The following is a 20,154-nucleotide window of genomic DNA, read 5'->3' as shown; positions in this document are numbered from 1 at the left end:
GGCCCCAGGGCCCAGCCCGACTGTGCAGACCTAGTGCCGAGACGTGAGACAGGATGCCCTGGGCAGGAGGAGGGAGGAGCAAGCCTGAGGAGGTGAAGACTTTGGGCTGAATGATGAGGATCTGGGCGGCTGCATGCCCTTCAGCTTCCTGAGCGCAGGAGGGGCATGCCATGAATGGTGTTGAGGAGGTTACACTGGCCAGAGAGGACAGAAGTGAGTTGACTAGACGTTCAATGTAAGCTTAGGCATCCTGAGCTTCATGAAGATGGCAGCAGAGGGAATCCAGTAAAACATTTTGAATGGAACTTAGAAACTGAACAGGCATTAATTAAAGACTAACAAGGAGGAAGAGTCAAAGGTCACATGTTTTGTGTTTGCAAGGACAGCCATGAGCAGTGATAAAAAACTAAGGTATTCAGAAGCAATTAGGGCATGATTCTAGATGCAAGACTAGAATTTGCAAGGCTGAGAATGCCAATTGGGAATCCTAAACATTAAGGAAAATTAAAGCTATGGGAATGGAGGACGTGGTGCAGGGAGGGTCCAGGAGCAGTAGCCAGCCCTGAGGGGAGTGGAAGGGACACAAAAGCAGAGGACAAAAATGGATGAGGGAGGAGGGGAACTGGCCCAACACATGTCTGGGAAGCCCAAGGAGAGGGGAGGTGAGAAGGTGGCCGTGTCATGAGACCAGCCTAGAAGGCTTACAGCCAGGTGACCTCCCATCTCCTCCGAGCAGGAAGAAGCGCCGTTACTGGTCAGTGGTTGGGAATGTGGAATGTTCATAGGAGGTGTTGCTGCTGAACAGCCGAATTGTCAGGGCTCACCCGTAAAGGGACCACCTACCTGTACAGGATGAACCAGGCCAGTTCCTCTGGTGCCCAGATTCCAAACTCTTCTTCAGTGTCCCTCAGTAATACAGCCAAAGCTGTATGTAAAGTTCAGGGAGCAGCAAAAGGTTGCCTTTGATCAAGTCCCAGGAATTTTCACGACTAAGGTAGCATGAGTGCTGGTGGAGTTTTATGATTAAGCTTTTAATCCATTTAGAATGTATGCATTTGGCGTGAAATGGGGGTCTCCTGTTGTCTTCCAAGCACATAGGTTTTTTTGGTCAAAACCATTTATTAAATGATTCATCCTTTTCCTGATGAGTAGATCTTAGATGTATCTACTTTCAACACATTGCATTTTGGGAGCCATTCCTGGAGTCTGTTTGATTCTACCCTGTTTCTCTCTGCATGTGCCCCAATATCATGTGATTTGACTACAGTGGTTTTATAGTACATTCTTATTTCTGCCAAGACCAGTCAAACTTGCCCTTCTTCTTTTCCATATATTTCCTAGGTCAATAACCAGCACTTATTCTTGCAAATAATGAGATCCCTTTAAAAAAAAAGTAAAGAAAGACAAAAACCTTTTGATCAATGTAATTATAATTGTACTAGATTTAGGTATTATGTGGAGATAAATTGATACATTACCAATACTAAATCTTTCCAATCAAGAACCTATTTGCATGTCCATCTCATTTATCTTAATAAGATTTTGTACTTTTTACATATACATTAATTAATTTATATTAATTTGCTAATGCAAGTTCCCATTTCTGGATTGTAATTAATAGAAGAGAGAAAAGTTCTTGGCTATGTTCTGTCCGGCCATCTTGCCATATTCTTTTATCTCTAGTGGGTTTTATCCCTTGATTCTTGGATTTTCTATGTGTATGGTCATAGCAGCAGCAAAAAGAGAGACTATTTTATCTCTTCTTTTCCAATGTTTATGCCACTTTTTCTGTTACTATTATTTTCTCACTTGCTTTCCATTTGATAAAACCTCCAGCACAGTTGTAAAAAGAAAAGAGATGGTGAGTATCCTTAGTTATTGCTACTCGTAGAGATGGATTTGGTGTTTGGCCACTTAAGGTTATACTTACTGCTGGATTTTATAAATGGTCTCTAAGTGCTTTCTTTCTATTCCTTCCCTACTGAGGGATTTTTATTAGTAACAGCTGCAATATTTTATCAAATGCCTTTTCAGCAACTCTTTTATCATTTTTCTCCCCTTCGTAGACATCATGAGTTAATTCATGTCCTGTGTCTGAGCCACCACAGCATTCCTGAAGAAAGTCCTACTTAGGACACACTGATGTATCCTGTTTGCTATTTTATATAAGATTTTTGCATCTCATAAGTGATAATCAACTATTCCTTTTTATTGTCTCTCTATGTCCATCAATTTCCTAAAAAGAATTGGGGCACCTGGTCTGATGTAGTTTATGTAACAATGAAAAAACCATTGTCCTCTAAGAGTTCCACAAAACTCAGCCATAACACCAGGCGGGCTTTGGACCTTTTTCAGGGGTTAGGCTCCAAACAACTTCCTAGTCATTTCCACAGTAATTGACCTATTGGAGTTTTCTATTTTTTAGTTCAGTATTAGTAATTTATATTTTGCCAGGAAATCATCCTCTCCTCTACCTTTTTTATTGTTGTTGTTGTTGTTTTGCCTTAAAGAGTTAACGGGAAGTAACCTTTTACAAATCTCCCAATCTCTACTGTAACTGTGGTTTCATCTCTTTTCTCCCTTAAGCTTGTGAAGGCTTTATTTTATTTTGACTGTTTAAAGAGACAGTTTTCTTAATTTATTCCGTCTCCATTTTTTATTTCTCTTAACATAGATTTGCACTTTCATCTTTATTAATTTCCTATTCCAGGTTTCTTTGTGGTTTGGACTTATTTTGTGGGTTTCTTTTTTAATTGAAGATGTGGTTTAGTTGTGTAATTCTTCATCTTTAATGATGAACTCATGAAGCTACATCATTAAGTCCCCTCCAAGGATAGCTTCATCAGGGCCCATACGTTTTTGATGTAAAGTATTTTCCTTTTCATTACTCTTGAGATAGTTGCTAATTTCCCTTTTAATTCCTCTTTGATCCAAGGCTATCGAAGGGTGTGTTTCTTATTTCTGAGTCCTTCAGTGGGATCTTCAATACTAGTTTTGGGTTTTTTTCCTTTCCCTTTTTATTAAAGACAGAAATAACTCACAGTCAGGAGCTCATGATCAGTGTGAAGTAGTTTTTCCTAAGGTAGAGAAATTAGCTGCATTGGTTGTTAGCCTGTGAGGCCTTTATAACCGTGAAGGAGGATTTTCTCTGGGCTCTTTTGAAGAATTGTAATTGGCTGGGCCTGCTCTCCCAGATTTCCAGGTAGAAAATCACTAAGTAGGTGATTATATTTCTTTCCAACCTCTGCTTTCTTTTCTTTCTGACCTGTAAACCCTTGTTTAAAGCTATCCTTTCTATACCTTTTTTTTTTCCGTTTCCAGAAAAATCATGGATTTCTGAGTATGGCATTCAGGCTGGAGATAGGAGTTTTTTTAATTAAGTAAACTACATAAATGTACAGCATCTAGCGGACGATTCGTGTTGAAAAAGGAAAAATGCTTCTGCAGGCAGCAATAGCTTTTTCGTGCATTTTGAAGTCAGAAGTGTAAAAGTGCTCAACTCCTTTTTCCCTCACAGACGGAGTATGCGAGGTTCGAGAATGGCCGATTCGTGTACCGAATAAACCGCTCCCCAATGTGTGAATATATGATTAACTTCATCCACAAGCTCAAACACTTACCAGAGAAATATATGATGAACAGTGTTTTGGAAAACTTCACAATTTTATTGGTAACTGTTTTTGCCTCTTTCCTCTTGTGGCAGACCCAGCCATGAGGCTGGTGGGGAAGGACAGCAAGGTGGGTGGGCCAGGGGAGGTGACCCGGCTGTTGGTCGATTACCATTTGAATCCACAGCATCCAGGACAAGCGAGGGCTGTATGTGAGCTCAGGTCTGTAGAAGAGCCGGGGTCACGCTGGGCTGGGCTAAGCTCTTTAAAACACTTAAAAACTTTTAAAAGCTGAGGCTGCGTCCTAGATGAGTTACATCAGGATCTCTGAGAATAGGACCCAGGCTTGTAGATTTTTTTATAGTTCCCTGGGGAGTCCCAGTGTCAACCAAGGGTGAGCCCTAGCAGCACTGTATGCAAACCTCCAATGAGGCAAAAAGTGTGATGTCCGCGGGTTTGTCCTTCAAATACGCCTTGAATCATTTCACGAAGGATCACAAGGCCTTCAAAGAAGTAATGTACCTTAAGATAGCAAAACGTAAACCCAAACCCTCAGTACCACAGGAAATAGAAATGAAAATAGAATGTCATGACCAGGAAGGGGGCAGAGGAAATATACTCCAGAGGCTGAAAAGTATGGTCAAAACATGGGCAGCTAAGGGGAAGTAAAAACAATAGCACTCAGGGTCCACTATGGGAGAAATTTCTGGCTCCCTTGCGCATTGCTGGGGAGGGGGAGGGTCCCCTGAGATTTAACTTTAAAACAAATTTCTCATGGGGGCTTCATTTGGAGGCTTGGGAAGGTTGTAAGAACAGTGTTGTCCTCAGAAATCTGCCTATAAAATATGTGGTAATGGGTTTTATAACACCCTTTCTTGAAAAAGGTAGCATTCCTTGATTTAACTGAAGGAAAAATGCCAAAACAAAACTGGGAAACAATTTTGCTAAAATGGAGCAGCAAGACCGTAGTGTGGTCAAATACTCAGCCCTCGGGCCTGCTTTGTTGCTCTGTTTCTAGGATGAAGAACTAGAATACTTAGGGCAGAAGTTATTTACCCAGAGGTTTTGGATCCTTTGAAACTAGGGTCCTCAATCAATGGTGTGCCACTTTAATAAGAAAGGAAGGAAGGGAGGGAGGGAGGGAGGGAGAAAAGAAAAAAGGAGGGAAAAAAGAAGGCTCTCCCCCAGTCTCCCCCCAAACCCTTGATTTATTAGCTTTAGCTCATTGCCTTGGTCAGTTTCAGAGTACCAGTGGTTGTCCAGCTCATGAAATCCCTTAATATTTAACTTCCAGAGCCCATAGGAGCCAGCTTCCTCACACCAAACGTAAGAACTGAATAAATAAAGGTTTGGAAATTAAAATCTTCTGCATATCAGATTCAGCCAGGAAGCTTTTAAAAATTTTGGAGCCTGGACCCCATCTCAGATCAATAAAATCAGACTCCCTGGAGGGTGGGTTCCAGGGCCCTGGTTTTGTTTTATTTTTACAGCTTCCCAGCTGTTGAGACCCACTGCTGTAGGGGACGTCTGAGTGAGCCACAGACAGCCTCGAGGGTTCACAGACACGCGATCGGCATCCAGCTGGCCAGTTGGCGGACAGATCATTTTGCGTGTAACATTCATTTTTTCCTGAGAGGGAATCTCCATGGATTCTCAGGCGTGTCCACGAGAAACCAGCAATCTGAGGGAGAGTTTGGAAAACCTGTTCTTTAAGAACTATTATTTCTAGTATCGTGTTCTGTGATGGTCTTTGGTGAAAATTGAGCAGTTCACGGTTTGAGGCGCTGGCAGGCACCTGTCCTATCGGTGCTTCTTGTTGCTATTTAAGAACAGGTGACTTTTGTGCTCAGATGAGCAAAGTGAGTGTGGCTCCTTGGGGTGGACATTAAATAGCCTCAGGAATTAACCCAAATTCTATGAGTGAATGGGCTGGCCCACCTCTCTAAGGACTCTCAGACTCTAAGGAGTCTTAGCTGTCATTACAAATCAGTTCTAAGTAAAGTCTATTCCAACATCTTAAGGAATATGTTCTCATTGCTTATGCCTACCTCACAGAGCATAGCTGGGGAAGCATAAGGCCCAGAAGAAACTGAAAGCATCTATGAGCCATCAAACTCATGAAACTACCAGTAATGCTCCTTCAGAACTATGTGACTTCCTGCAGCTCAGATGTCCAGAAAACACACCACATTATGTTAATTTCCAAAATGTATCTTGAAGCAGCTAAATAAATTCTTTTATGACGAATTAGTAGCTCTCAATACATATCTGCTAGAAATAATATTTTAGCATTTAGAGAAACTGAAATTAAACCAGCACCCCTAGATTATGAGAGTCAAATCCTCTCCTTGATAAACAAGGGAGAAGTAGTACTTCTGAGCTCTTCCGCTCAGAAGGGTGTAGAGGGAGGGCGTAGAATATGGCCGGGCTGGCATCTGCTGGACACAGTAGCAAGTGTTTTACTAGGTACTGGATACAAAGCCTATGTCAGCAAGGTCAATTCCAGACCTCACTGGCGGGTGAGCTACACCCTGATTTCATCAGGATGATACAGAAATTGAGGTGAACCTGTAAAGGGAAGGCCTTAGTGACAGTATCCGGACTGAGGAAGACAGTAGCTGAATTACAGGCCAAGTATTCCTCTCCTCTTTGGATGTGTATTCAGATGTACATACAGGTTGCTAGAAACAGTTTTTCTCTTTCCTCCTTTTGAATCTCAATCAGCAAGTCTAAACAGGACACATTGGGGGCACCTGGCTGGCTCAGTTAGTGATACATCTGACTCTTGATCTCAGGGTTGTGAGTTTAAGCCCCACGTCAGGCCTGGAGCTTACTTTAAAAAAAGAAAAAGACAAATAGGACATATTCTTTCCTAGAAAAGTTTGCAAGAAGGTAAGGTAGATCATAGAGGTTCCAGGCACAGTGCTAATAAATCTTTTGTAGATGCCGTATTGTGAAATTCTCAACTATGGAACTCTGAGGTCATATTTATTCCCATTTTATGGATAAGAGATATTAGGCCTCCCTGAGGTCACAGAGTTAACGACAGACCTAAATTAAGACTTAACAATGAGAGAAAAGACACTTTGCAGGGTATTTCATGATCATGGGATCCGAAGCCTGGGGTTTAAGACCCAACCCTGTGACCTTGGTTTGAGTAAGTCATGTAAAGTCTCTAAACTCAGTTTACTCCTCCACTTACAAACAAATGCTCACCTCTGTGTGCTCTATCTCAACAGTCGTTAAGAATATTGTCATTTGTTCTGCAAAGCTATGGAGAGATTGTACTCGCTGCCAAACAGTGCAGATAAAACACAGTGCCTTTCCCGTAGTAAATCCTGGCCTAGTCGGGGAAAGAGGCCGCTCAGTAAATGGTTACAGTACATTTGTAGGACACACGCCTGTAGTATACTCGAGAAACACACACCTGGACATACAGAAGAGTTTACCTGACCAGGTACCTGTAGTTGGGATGAGGTGGGAGAGTTCTCAGGGATGTTAAAAGATGAGGTTTAAGTTGTCTTGATGGATAAACAGACATTTTTCAGATTTACCAAGAAAAGGGCTTTTCGGCGGGTGCGTACTGAAGTGTTAGGTGCCAGGATGCGACCTAGATGGGGTGGGGCAGCCGTCCGGGGTGCTCCTGAGAGAGGCAGGCATTCCTCAAGCAATCACAAAATGGTTGGAAGCCACATGGTGGCTGCTGGTGGGCACAGAGAGCTCCGTGGTGCCACGAGAGCATATGACAGGAACATTTGCCTGGTCGGGGTGGTCAGAGAAGGCTTCCCGGAGGAAGAAGCCATGGAGGCATATCTGCCTAGTGACTAGGTGGAGAGGGTGGAGGAAGGCGCTACAGGTCTGCAGGCAAGTGGGGGGACTGGAAATAGGGGGCATGGCCGGCGTGGGGACAGGGAGGAGAGCAGGGAGCCAGCCAGGCAGGAACAGCCCATGAGGGCAGGGTCTGCTCCACCTAGGATTTTCTCTTCACCCCAAAGTTTTGAAGTTGAATAGAGGCCATCGGAGTTTTTAAGCAAGAGTGTGTTGTTGTCAGATTTAAATTACTTCCAGGGCTTTTGTGGGCTAGGCTGCCTCCTGGTACGGAGTCCGGGTGCTTGGCTGGTCCCTAAGCTGTAGTGGTGGAGACGAGGGTGAATTCAGGAGCTGTTCTGGAGGTAAAAGCAGGCAGGACGTGGCTTTTCTTTGAAGGTGGGGAGAGAGAGCACGAGGCTTTCAGGATGAGAGGCCTGCATACTTGGAGTCTTTGGTCTGTGAAGGAAGAGGCAGGAAATAAGATTAGGAGAGCAGGTGGGTACCAGTATTGGGAAAAAAATCTTTGTTACCCAGAAACAATAAATGTAGATAGTCTATTACTGTATCAATTCATTTGTCTACAGCAGCATCGCTTAATGGTTAGAAAAAAAGGTCTTCAACATCAGATCTGGGTTTCTTAGTTGACAGTTATCTAACCTTTTAATGTTTATTTATTTTTGAGAGGCAGAGAGAGACAGAGCACAAGCAGGGGAGGGGCAGAGAGAGAGGGAGACACAGAATCCAAAGCAGGTTCCAGGCTCTGAGCTGTCAGCACAGAGCCCAATGCGGGGCTCAAACCCATGGACCATGAGATCATGACCTGAGCCGAAGTCAGAGGCTCAACCAACTGAGCCACCCAGGCTCCTTGACAGTTGTCGAACCTTTGTTTTTTTCCAACTATCAAGTTTGTTTGGTTATTTTTTTTTTTTTTTTTGAGAGAGAGAGAGTGCAAGTTGGGGAGGGGCAGAGGGAGGGAGACAGAGGATCTGAAGCAGGCTGTGTGCTAATAGCAGAGAGCCTGATATGGGGCCCAAACTCATGAACCACAAGCTCATGACCTGAGCCGAAGTCAGACACCGAACTGACTGAGCCACCCAGATGCCCCAACAGTTGTAGAACCTTAAATCAACTAACTCCCCTGCCCCCATCTCTGTCAGAGGGGAGCTGATAGGGCACCTGCTCATGGAATTGTAATCTTATGTGAGACGATGCGTATGAAGCACGTAATACTTCATAATACTGAGTGGATGCATACTAAGCAGTTACTATATGTCGGCTATTATTATGCAGATTGTTATTCACTCAGCAAATATTTATTAAACAACTGTTGTGTGCCAGGCTAGTTACTAGGCAACGTGGTCCCTGTTCTTCAGGAATTTATAGCCCATGAATGACATGGGCATTAAAAAAAATCTTACAAATCTATGTGTACGTAAAGACAGTACTGTGTACTCCGATGAGAAATTACAAGTTTGTGAGACTTTAGCCCACAGTCAAAGACCATACCCTTGGGTACCTGGAGGTCAAGGGAAACGACATGGGTGAAGCAGCCTGGCAGGGTGGGGGGGGGCAGGGCCCCCAGCACACTGGACTGGGCTCTCAAATTCCAAGTGTTTGAAGACACAGAGCTGTGTCTGCAAACAAAACACACATGCAACAGCGTCACCGAAGCTGTTGGGAAGTTGGGTTAGATTTGCTTTTAGAAAGTTCCTACTGAGAATGGCTCTGGGAAGCAGGCAGGGTCCAATGGGGAGGGGCTACATGGACCTGGGTCAGATCGGGTCACTCAAGATACAAACACAGCCTGAGGCCATGGGCAAGAAGAGGAGAGACCTGGAGTCCAGCGACTTGAACCAAGAAGGGAAGTAGATGAGAATTTCAAGTACATTTCGAAAGCTAAAGCCTGTATCAGTGAAAAATGGAAAGAGGGATCATTTGACAAAATTCTACCACCATTCTGTACTCAGCACGTACTTTACTGAGTCCCAGCACTGCTGGTTAACAGTGGTGAGCAGGGCATCTGTGGGGCTCATGTCTGTCTTGGCTCTTGTAAACAAACCTCGTCAAAGTTTAGGTACAAGACAGGAGGCAATTCCTACGGTAAATAACCCATCTCATGGGACAGAATTCTCGAAAATTGTTTTCATCGTCAAGAAATGGACCCTCCCCCAAAACCCACACTAATTCTCACGGTCTCTTCCTGGACCCAGGTAATGGGTGAGACCCTGTCCAGAAGGTACTTCTTTCTTTCTTTCTTTTTTTTTTTTTTTAAGAATATTTTTGTCTTTTTTTTTTAATGTTTACTTTTGAGAGAGAGGGAGACACAGAATCCGAAGCAGCTCCAGGCTTTGAGCTGTCAGCACAGAGCCCAATGCTGGCCTCGAACCCATGAACTGTGATATCATGACCTGAGCCAGTCAGATGCTCAACCAACTGAGCCCCACAGGCACCTCCGGAAGGTTTTTTCTTACACATGGGAACTAAGTTCACGTAGGATTCAAGTCAGACCCAAAATATCCTGACTTTGTGTTGGAGAGGGCAGAGTCAGGCCACAACTTCAACAGCCTACCTGCTGAAATTGAGACTGTTGCCGTCCAAGCAAATCCTAGTTGTCACAGTGCAGATGGAGTATGTTTTTATCCATGTGAGCTTTTCTATCTCTATGTGTGTGTGTATACATATATATATATGCTTTTTTTTTTTTTTTTAACAGGTGGTAACAAACAGGGATACACAAGAAACTCTCCTCTGCATGGCCTGTGTATTTGAAGTTTCAAATAGTGAACATGGAGCACAACATCATATTTACAGGCTTGTAAAAGACTGAACATGGTTATTTATATATATAGATATCTGTATATACACACACACACACACACACACACACACACACATACGTGCGCACACACACTCTCTCTCCATTATTGAATGACTGACTGTAAACCTCACCACACAGGGGGGTGCCCTGGCCCCAAGGTCACCCTAACTTTTTCTAAATCCTGTTTGAGTGAAGTCATTTTTCATGTGTTCATACTATCACTGTAGCTGTGAAGTTCTGGTACAGTTGTAAAAAGAGAAATCGAGTTGTTTCTATGTGTTCTTCAGATCCACAGCCCACAATTCCTTGGGAAAGATGAACCTTAAGAACCCAGGCCTCTGTAGGAGACCTGTTTCTAATTGTGGTAGGAAAAAAAATTGAGACAAAGCATTTGCCATGGGACATTTACAGCCTTTATACAAATGTATTTAGTTCTTTTTTTTTTCCAACATAAAATTCTTGTTTTAAGATACAAGTAAAATTAATCTTTAAATATAAATGTAAATTAGTACACAAAACTAAGAATCTTTAGACTTATCTTTGTAACTAATTAGGGTGGAAGTTATGAAAGAATGTAATTCACTAAATTATTTTTTAAATGAAACTTTTCTTTCGTTTTTGAAACCAAATGTTAAAATATAGCCTTAAATGCTTGGTAGAAAGATGCTAATGAGACAAATTTGTACTTTTTTTTCCTCAAGGTTAAAACTAATCTCTTAATCCATTAAACTCTGGAACAGGTATTACAAAAGAAGAAAACTTCACCCCTTATCCTTAACATATATAGTATATTTAAGAAATATAAAATTGTATTGTACTAATGTGATGATTATTTAATGAAAAAAAAGATGGCTCTTTTTGCAATAAGTAGATAAATACTGAAAATCTAAACGTACAATGTTTATAGTCTTGTGTGTGCAGTTATATTTTATATGGACAACCAAATTTTTTTATTAAGATGAGTAAATGTTTGAACCACTCAAATTTAATAACAAAAAAATTTGAAATTGGCACGAATACTGCACTGTGAGCTGCAAAAAAATAGAAAATCCTGTGGCTGGGAGAAATTTCATCAACCAAACAAGTAAAAGGCTCATCAGTTTTAGCATCTCTGCTCCCCGGAAAAATTGCAAGCATCCTCACCAGCCTGTGGATAAATTATTTCTGGTGAACCAGTATGCATATTAACCCTCTGTAACTATATGTGTACGTGTGTGTTTGTGTATGCACCTATACACATCTATACACACATACATGTGTATAGTTATCCAACACGTATTTATTGAACAGTTTGTGTCCTTCAATTTGCTAGGTGCTGATACGTGTGTATATCTCAATCTTCGTCTGTATATCTAGTTATATTCCCACAGGACATCCGTTTCCTCAACATCTTTCAATAAGTCAGAGTACTTGTTTCAGGTCTGCAAGGCCCAGCGCCCTCTGACTTTTTCAGACACTCGTTTGGGAGGTTCTCTTCCCAGGAGAAATTCGACTTTCCGCCCCAAGTATTCCAAAGCATTGCAGGCTCAGCTGGTTTGAAGTGGCCAACATGTCTCGGGTTATTTTTCCATAAGTACTTCATCGGGAAGGAGACAGGGCATACTCCTCAACTTCCCAGAGGGAAGTGACATTTTTATCATTGCCGGGCCAACGTGAACACGGCAGAACGTGAAATAAGTTCTGTAAGCTGCAAAACGTATCAAGACGTTTTCCATCAAGCCAGAAAATGAATACCTTTGTCTTTCACGTCCAGGTAACTCCCCCTCTTCCCTGTCCCGCCCCCTGCTCTGACCCTGCTTGTGTATTGACTAGTGTCTGGTGGTCACGAGCCTGAGGGTGTGGCTGGCTTGTGGCAAAGAGGAGGGCACCGGGGCAAGCCTGACGTCTCCCAAACTCATGCCACTGGTTCCTGGGAAGCCCAGAGAAGAAAGTGCAGAATTTTTCCCATTTGGAACGCGTTCATCACACACACACCAGTAGGGTGTCTTCCCTCTGTAAAGAAACTAACATTCATTCTCTGATTCTAAGTGGGCCTTTAAGGGTTGGCTCTAGTTGTCTGCTGTTCTATCCGTCTCCAGCCCACGCATGTGAGCTTCTTCCGTGGCTATCATATGCAATGACTTCTCTTGGTCACCCCTCCCAGGGATGCTTTTTTTTTTTTTTTTTGCTCCTGTCTCCTACATCTTTCCTCAAAGGAAACCCCACTCACCCAGGACCAGGACCCTCCAGAGGGGTGTAAATGACCTGCCATGGCCAGAATTCGTGGAGAGAGGCATCATTTTCACATTCCCACACAGGAACGGGGGGCCCTTCTGGGCTGCCAGGGGGGCTCCTGGGGTTTACTTCTCAAAGCACAAACAGATCCCAGGCTAGCAGCTAGAGGGCGGCTCTCTTGGCTGTGAAGGGCAGACCCTGGTCTACTGAACTCACAGAGGCAGGCTGGGCCCTTCAATGCCACACCTCCAGTGCCCTCCCCCAGATGCCTTCGCAGTTGTATTTGGGGCATTTACGTGAACATCCTTGAGGATTGCTTTTTGCTCTCAAGACATTTCTAAGATCTCTAAACTTTTACTCGTTGTCTTGTTCTTCTAAAACTTTCTCCAGGGCGGATTTTCCCTATCTTAGCCACTGACCCAGTCACCCAAACGCTTGGCCCTCTCTGTCTCTTTCAAGTCAGGTGCTGGGGTGGGATTTGTGTCATCACACTTAATCCAGATCTGTCTTTGGCCTTTCACCCTTTATAGCAGAGTCTTCACCCTTTCTACGTAAATCTTCCTAAGCTGTAAAGAAGCCTTTCCACACCTCTGTCTTTTCAGCTTTCTTTTGGGTGCCATATATCCTGGTGACCCTGCACTACCAGGATGGAGTCAAGGATGTCATGTACTTTTACTGGAGAATTTGGAGGCCGATTTTCCACAACCTAAACAGGGACGCTCTAAAAAACGAGACGCTGGTCTGTTGGCATTCGCTTCCAAGAGACTAAAATTACAATGAGGACTTCAGAACAGACTCTGAAATCCCAGAAGGCCTAAGCTACACCAAGCCAAGGTTTCTAAACCTCAACACGGTAGACAGTTTGGAGCAGTTCTTTGTTGTGTGGGACTATCTTGTGCATTGTAGGAAGTTTAGCACTATCCCTGGCCTCTGCCACCCCCTCCCTGAGGCTGCCCCGATCCAGAACATCTCCAGACATTGCCCTGTGTCCCATGGAACACAACGCTGCCCCCCCCCCCCCCCAGTTGAGAAGCACGGCCCTAGCTCTTTAGGTCCCCAGTACCATATTTGAGATTTTCTGGTTTCTTTCCATTTCAGCCTGAGAAAGCTTGTTGTCCTGGGAGCCTTGTTGCAGGACATTAAGAGGCAGGTAGGAGTGTTACTCAGAAGACGTTATGTACAGGTCTCTTCCTGGTAGAACTTCTCCTTCACTGCAGAGTCTTTCTCGCTACAAAGTATTCCTTTGTTCATCCCTGGGGCGGTGTGTGGCCGCCATGCGGTTAATCCGCGCACACCTCTGTAAGATGCATTCGGGATTTGATCTTCGTGTTTTTGCATACCACCTCGAAAGGAAGTTTCAGCAATTTTCATGCTTTTTCAGAAGCTTATGGGTCTCCTGATCAGAGCTGTCATCATTTCGGTGAACTTCCTCTGGTCTTCTACTTTCTGCCCAACCTTCAGTGCTGTTTTTAGAACTTATGGAAGCCTTTGGAATACTTCCTTTCATCTTTAGGGATGGAGGAGAGAGGGACCAGTTCTGGAAGAGGGCCGATAGAGGTGTTTTGTTTTTTTTTTTCAATTGAGCTACAAGAGGGCACAATCTACCGTCTTTAGTGGATGAGAAAGGTGAGGCTCAGAGCGGAGGTGACTTGCTGAAAGTTACCCAGCTGGTTAATGACAGAATAAGGGTGAGGAAGCTCTGGGACCTCGTCACTTAATCTTTGGCCTCTCCCAGTAGTCATACCTGATCCCTACAAAGGTGTGCCCAAGCTCAGGTCAGAAGAGAAGGGGAGATTAAGAACCGCCTCCCTCGGCCAGAGTAATAGCATCACCCCAGTGCTGACGCCACGTGTCCTGTGGAGCCTCTGGTCCGATTGGAGCTACGTGAGACACCCCACAAGCAGATTCGAAAGCTGATGAGCCTTTTCTCTTACCCTGAGGACAATTCATCCACCCCAGACTCTGAGTCCAATTTCTTCTTGCCAAACATCCCAGCAGCAAAGCCCCACGCTCGGCCCAGCCAAAAAAAAGCAGCCCCGGTTTCCCAGCCCTTGGTGTTAGAAGTCCCCAGATGACTTAAACCCAAGGCTCCTTTAGGTCTCGATACTGTAGTGGCTTTAGCACTCTGTTTTTGTACAACCGTAAATTATTTAAATCGTATGAGATGACAGTCGGTTTTTACACACCAGGTACACGCGATTTGTCTAAGTTTGCACACGCTCTGTCCGGTACACTCCACCTGTCCTAGTGAAGGGTAGAGCCAGTTCTGTGCGTTGGCGTTCACACCTGTGACGTTGAGAGGAAATGTCTGCATTGCTTCTTTCTTTCTGTTGCTGTTTCTGTGGCAAAAGCCCTGCACATGTCGTTTCTGAAAAGCCTTAAATCTTTGCGACGTTGCATGTGGGGTGCGCAGTGCAAAAGGCTGAGCCCTTTTGTAAGCTGGAAGCATTTCTCTTACTACTGTTATTACTTTTTTAAGGAGTTTTAAATGCAGAGCTGCCAAAGCGTTCCAGAAAGCAGTGCCTTAGCGATGCCTAGTCATGCCGCCGGCCTTTTCTTACCCACCCCGCCACGTCCACTGACGCAATTGGCCCAGTATTTAAAACCACCCAGGCAAAAACTGTTCTCGTGTCTCTTGTGTAAGCCCATTTTTCTCCAGTTCCATATGAAACTGGCCACACTCGGTCTACAATCGGACGCTGAACGTGAGTGAGTTCGTTGACCGCACTCTCACATGTATATACCAAAACGGAAGGTTTTCCAACTTCGTAGTTTACCACGAAAAGCAAAATTGTACTTTCAACGCTGCCTTTTAAATTCACGACCAAATACTTAGCTATTTATGAATCGTCTGCGCTCTCGCATGGAAGTGCCTTTGGTTTGAGATTCCAGCTTAGAAAAGTGCTGCCATGGTAAATTTTGTAGAGAGACCAAAAATATTCTGAGATCACCGTAATGCCTTTGGTTTACCAGGATGAGTAACCAACCACAGGCCTCTGTCCACAAGGGCGCGACGCGGACCTGCCTGCGGCCGCCACCGCCCACCAGTAGCACAGCGCAGCGGGAGGGCCCCCGGGGGCCGTCGCCGTCGCGTCTGTGTGTGCCAGCGACCCGGGGCGTCCCCTCCGCTCGCCACCCAGCCCCGCGTCCGCGTGAGGGGACTTGCACACAAGCGGCAGGCGTCCGGCCGGCGGACAGACCTGTCCTTCCTCCTTCTGTTCGCGTCCAGTCTCTTTGGAGGCTCGCTTTTCCATCCGGACGACCGCGCGCACTTCCCTGGTTTACACAGTGATACCATGCCGAGAGCTAGAAGCCTCAGACTGAGATGACCGTGCAGAACAAAAAGTGAGTTAGGGTCATGACGATTGAAGTGTTCTTCTTACGGCGCAGATGTTGACTCTTGAGTGTTGTGTATGAATGTGCTGTGAGAAACTTCCAAAGAGCACCATTCACAATTCGGCATTTTCAAAGAATGTTCCGGCCCTCCAAAGGGCACCTCTCTAGAGTCCGTGTTGGCTTTTATCCAAACCTTGTGTAGCTTGGGAAAACTGATAGAGGTAAGGAAGAGGAGTGGAAAGGACCAGAAGGCAAAAACACCAGCCAAAAAAATTTTTTTTAATTTGTCTTTTACCAATATAGACTTCAAAATGACATCAGACGCCTTTGAAAGTTAGCCTCTGAACTCTTAATGCATATGTTCTTTCGTCTCCACCTGGTGTCTTTAAGAATGCCCTGTCTGGGCTCTGAAATTTCAGGAGTGATTTCTCCCCACACCAAGTTGTGTGTATTTATAGAAATTTCTACAAAGAAAAAAAAATCCAGTGATGAAAAGGAAACTGACCTAACGCAAGCGCTAAGTCAGCTGCTGTGTCCGGCCCCTCCCTGCCAGATACCCCACCACAACTTGAAAGAAATTAATCCAATTCTTGCCTCCCTGCTTTTTCCACTGTTACTTTGCTTTGTTTGGCAATAGTTTTCTCCCCTAATCTCATCGCTTCTATCGTTAAGAATGAAGGTTTTGTGTTTAAAATGTATTGCGTTGCAAGGATAGTTTCACTGAGGTCACGCACCATTAACTGAGATGAAATATTTGTATTTATTGTCACACTTCCTAAGCTGTAACTTGTTTTACTCTTCGCGAATTTGCGTGGAGTCAGTCATACGCCATGCCACGTCATTTCCGTTTGTTCTAGCTGGCATTTATGTTCCCCCCTGTTCCTCATTAGATGGGGTCAGATTCCAGCAGATCCTGCCTCTCTCGGGTAGACTTTTACGTCTGCCCTCCATTATGAGATGGTTTGCCCTTTCCCGGTCTCTGAGAGAGGCTGACAGAATCTAGGTGTAAATCAATTGGAAACCAGTCTTGTATTTCTTTATTTTTATTTTTTATTTTGGATCCTTTTCTGTGGTTAGTTTGTGTAAATTAGATATTAACTGCACTTCTTTTTTAAAAAATACATCTCCCTGTTACCTCCTGGAAAGATTCACTTCTGTAGGCCTTTGTCAATAGGCTCACGCCTGCAGAGAAGGGGAAAAAAAGAAAAAAAAAGAAAAAAAAAAACAGTACGTGCCTGAAAAACCACAAAAAAAAATTTTGTAACGTTTAAAAAAGAAACCCGAATAGCCTTTAATTGTTTAATATGCTTAAATTTTATGTAAATTGGTTTTGCCACATGTGTTTGTTCACATTCTAAATGACTTAATGGGATTCTCACAGTCTGTGTCTTTGTGTCCCGTGTATACTGTGGCTTGTGATGGAATCGCTTCATCTGTTCAGTGGTTGCTTTGATATTGTACTGCGGGCTGGGAGGGGGCTACGGAACCTGCCTTTGGGTAATAAGGTTCCTCTTGGTAGATTGGAGAGCTGGGGGTGGGGGGTGGGGGGCAAATTCTCACACACGATTTCTTAAACTATTTGCAGAAACTTTCAAAAGGCATTCGGTTACACCTCTTGGCAGTACAGTATTCTTGTATTTGTTAATGTCTGTGTTTAGGTACTGGTACCTTTTTGTTTGAAAATGTTCTAAGTGTTGGCTTTAAAGTGAATTTATCTTTAGTATGATAGTTATATGAAAATTATAGGGTTTGTGTGCAGAGAATTTTTTTATAAAGTGCTTTGTAAAAAAAAAAAATGTATTCTAGCTTTCGCGGTACATATGTGTGATAACTTTAATATCCATGACAGTTAAGTGCAATTATTTCATCACTCTAAAAATGCTATTTTTGTGTCAGTTCCTGCAGGTGTTTTCATGTCTTTGCAAAGTGACACATTTTGATGCCTTCTTGATAAAGTGGTAGACATTTTGTAGCTTTCTAGAAACTTTGTATTCATACGGTATCAATGAAAAATAAAGAAAATGAAAGTGTGGGTTACCTTTTTTATCTGCAAAAGTGTATGTTGTTGAAAATGACCTATGATTACGTGTTGTGGGGGAACTGCGGGGTTCACGATTCAGGTGTGTGAGGCACACCCGGTCATAAGAAAGCCTTTGATTCCCCGTTTAGTGTGTGCTAGGCACTGGCCAACTGTTTTTGATACAATGTGGATACATTGTTCCCTTTAATTCTTACAACAGTTCCAGTGCCACTGACATTATTACCCCCAGCAGAGGCTTGGAAAAGATGGGTCATCCAAAGTCAGGACTGGTGGAGCCTTAAATAGGTCTCCTCTCAGGCTGGGACTCCTGCCCCCTCTTTCCTCCCCTCCACCCCCCACATTATGACTCACTGAGAATCCATAGATGTAAGTAGCCCAGGGCTAGAGGAGAAATTTTTAAAACAGTGATGACCTTAGGCAGGTGCACTCTGAGATCCTCTAGGCTGTGAACTAGACCTCACAGGTTTTGCTTCTCCTGTTTCTCTGAAGTCCGAGGTAAAGTGTGCCTCACGTGCCAAGAGTCACTGGTGGGAGTGGGAACAGAGAAGAAATGACATCCCATCTCCTTTGAAAAGATCCCTCTCCAGCAGGCAGCAGTTCAGGAGGAATGCTGTTGTCCCCTGAGCTGCTCGGGGCAGACGGAAAGGCCCTATGGAACACCTTGTTGAGGCCCTAATGTGTGCCAGGCACTGTTATAGTCACTTTTTCTCCAAACCATGTACTCTCGAGTAAAGGAGTCATTTCCTATTTTCCAGTAACGAAATTGAGGCCCAGAGAAATTAAGCCTTTGTCAAGGTCATGACAGCCAGTAAGTGGCAAGAGTTGAGAGGTGGAGACGCCTCCCCCCTTGCAGTTCTGGCGCTGCCGCTGACTGTATGGCACCCTTCGTCCTAACCTCCTCCTCGGAAACCAGGTGCTTTAATCCATTACAAACACCTTCCCTTAGTGCCTGCGGTTCCAGTCACCTTGAGTTCAGCAAAGATCGGGACACACTCGGTAAACATCACTGAGTAAAGGAGATTTTAAGAGCAAAGGGGAGGACAAATAAAGGCTGCTGGTAAGATGAGGGAGCAAACAACTTTGCTGTGAACCCCGATCGTTCCTGACTTACTGTTGCGGTGGACTAATAAACATAGCTACTTCTTATGAAAAGCCCAAGTAGCTGCTGCTGTCAAGCATCAGCGAGCAACTGATGTAATTCCAATTAAAACAAAACAAAACAAAACAAAACAAGAGCCTGTGAGCCCTTAGACTTTTTTTTAACTGCTTTTAAAGACACCTTTGTCCTGTTTAACATCTCGTATGTCAGGTCTATCTAAGTTGTTTTAACTAGCAAAAAGTCTGCCAACCACCCGACTGCATTTTTTTTCAGTAAACATTCTCCTATTTGCTTTGACTCCCAAGAAGTTCAGACTTAAAACTTGTGTTCTGTGCTGATAAGAAACCAACTAAAATGTGAAGACATAGAAAGGTTGAAAACAGAGGTTAAAAAATATACCAATAAAACATCAAAAGAGGGGCACCTGGGTGGCTCAGTTGGTTGAGCATCTGACTTTGGCTCAGGTCATGACCCACAGTTCATGGGTTCGAGCCCCACATCAGGCTCTGTGCTGACAGCTCAGAGCCTGGAACCTGCTTCAGATTCTGTGTTTCCATGTCTCTTCCCCACCCCCACCCCCCTTGCTCATTCTCTCTCACTCCTCTCTCTCAAAAATAAACATTAAAAACTTCTTTTAAATCACCAAAAGAAAGTTGATATATTATTTTCACACTAGTATAGCTCAAGGAAAAGATTACTACTAGAGTTCACGGGGATTATTTCAAGATGATACAAGTTTTAATTACCCAGAAAAAAAAAAACAGACTCTTAGCTTGTATGTACTTAATAACATAGGTTCAAATTTATAAAGCAAAATTGGATATTCCGTAGTAGGACGTTTTTAAACAACTAAACTCATTGGGTTATTTATAGGCAAAGCAGACCCCCCCCCCCCAAAAAAAGAGTCAGACACAGGGGATTGGAACAGCATATTTATTTTACTGTGCTGTTGTAGTTTACAAAATATAAAGAAGTAATGAGCCCAGCAATTAGAAGACTATACATTGTTTCCAAGCACACATTGAATTTTTATGAAAATTGACTGCATTCAAGGCCAGAGGTTTTGAAATTATAGTCTGTGAGCCAAATTTGGCCTTCTCTTTGTTTTTGCAAATAAAGTTTTATTGAAACACACTACTAACTCCCACTATTTACTTGCTCTCATGGCTGCTTTCATGCTGCAATGGCATGGTTGATGAGTTGTAACAGACCCTATAGCCTAAAATAA

The 20,154-nt window shown here is 43.7% G+C and overlaps 1 protein-coding gene across 12 annotated transcripts in view; it reads left to right on the top strand.

Annotated features, from left to right (window-relative positions):
- Window positions 1–17,828, top strand: part of TEAD1 (TEA domain transcription factor 1) — a 271,916-nt gene extending 254,088 nt beyond the window's left edge. For all 12 annotated transcript variants that reach the window (XM_039240895.1, XM_039240893.1, XM_039240892.1 and 9 more), the window contains 2 exons: window positions 3,518–3,670; window positions 10,132–17,828. In XM_039240895.1, coding sequence (XP_039096826.1) covers window positions 3,518–3,670; window positions 10,132–10,245 — 267 coding nt within the window. In that variant the 3' untranslated portion in view covers window positions 10,246–17,828. The remainder of the gene's footprint in view (window positions 1–3,517; window positions 3,671–10,131) is intronic.
- Window positions 17,829–20,154: the final 2,326 nt, after the last annotated feature.

The sequence above is a fragment of the Hyaena hyaena genome, unplaced genomic scaffold (genome assembly GCF_003009895.1).
Source record: "Hyaena hyaena isolate Hyena2069 unplaced genomic scaffold, ASM300989v1 scaffold_183, whole genome shotgun sequence".
In the NCBI taxonomy this organism is placed as follows: Eukaryota; Metazoa; Chordata; class Mammalia; order Carnivora; family Hyaenidae; genus Hyaena; species Hyaena hyaena.
The sequence above is the reverse complement of the archived record's forward strand: the minus strand, read 5'-3'. Positions and strand labels throughout refer to the sequence as shown.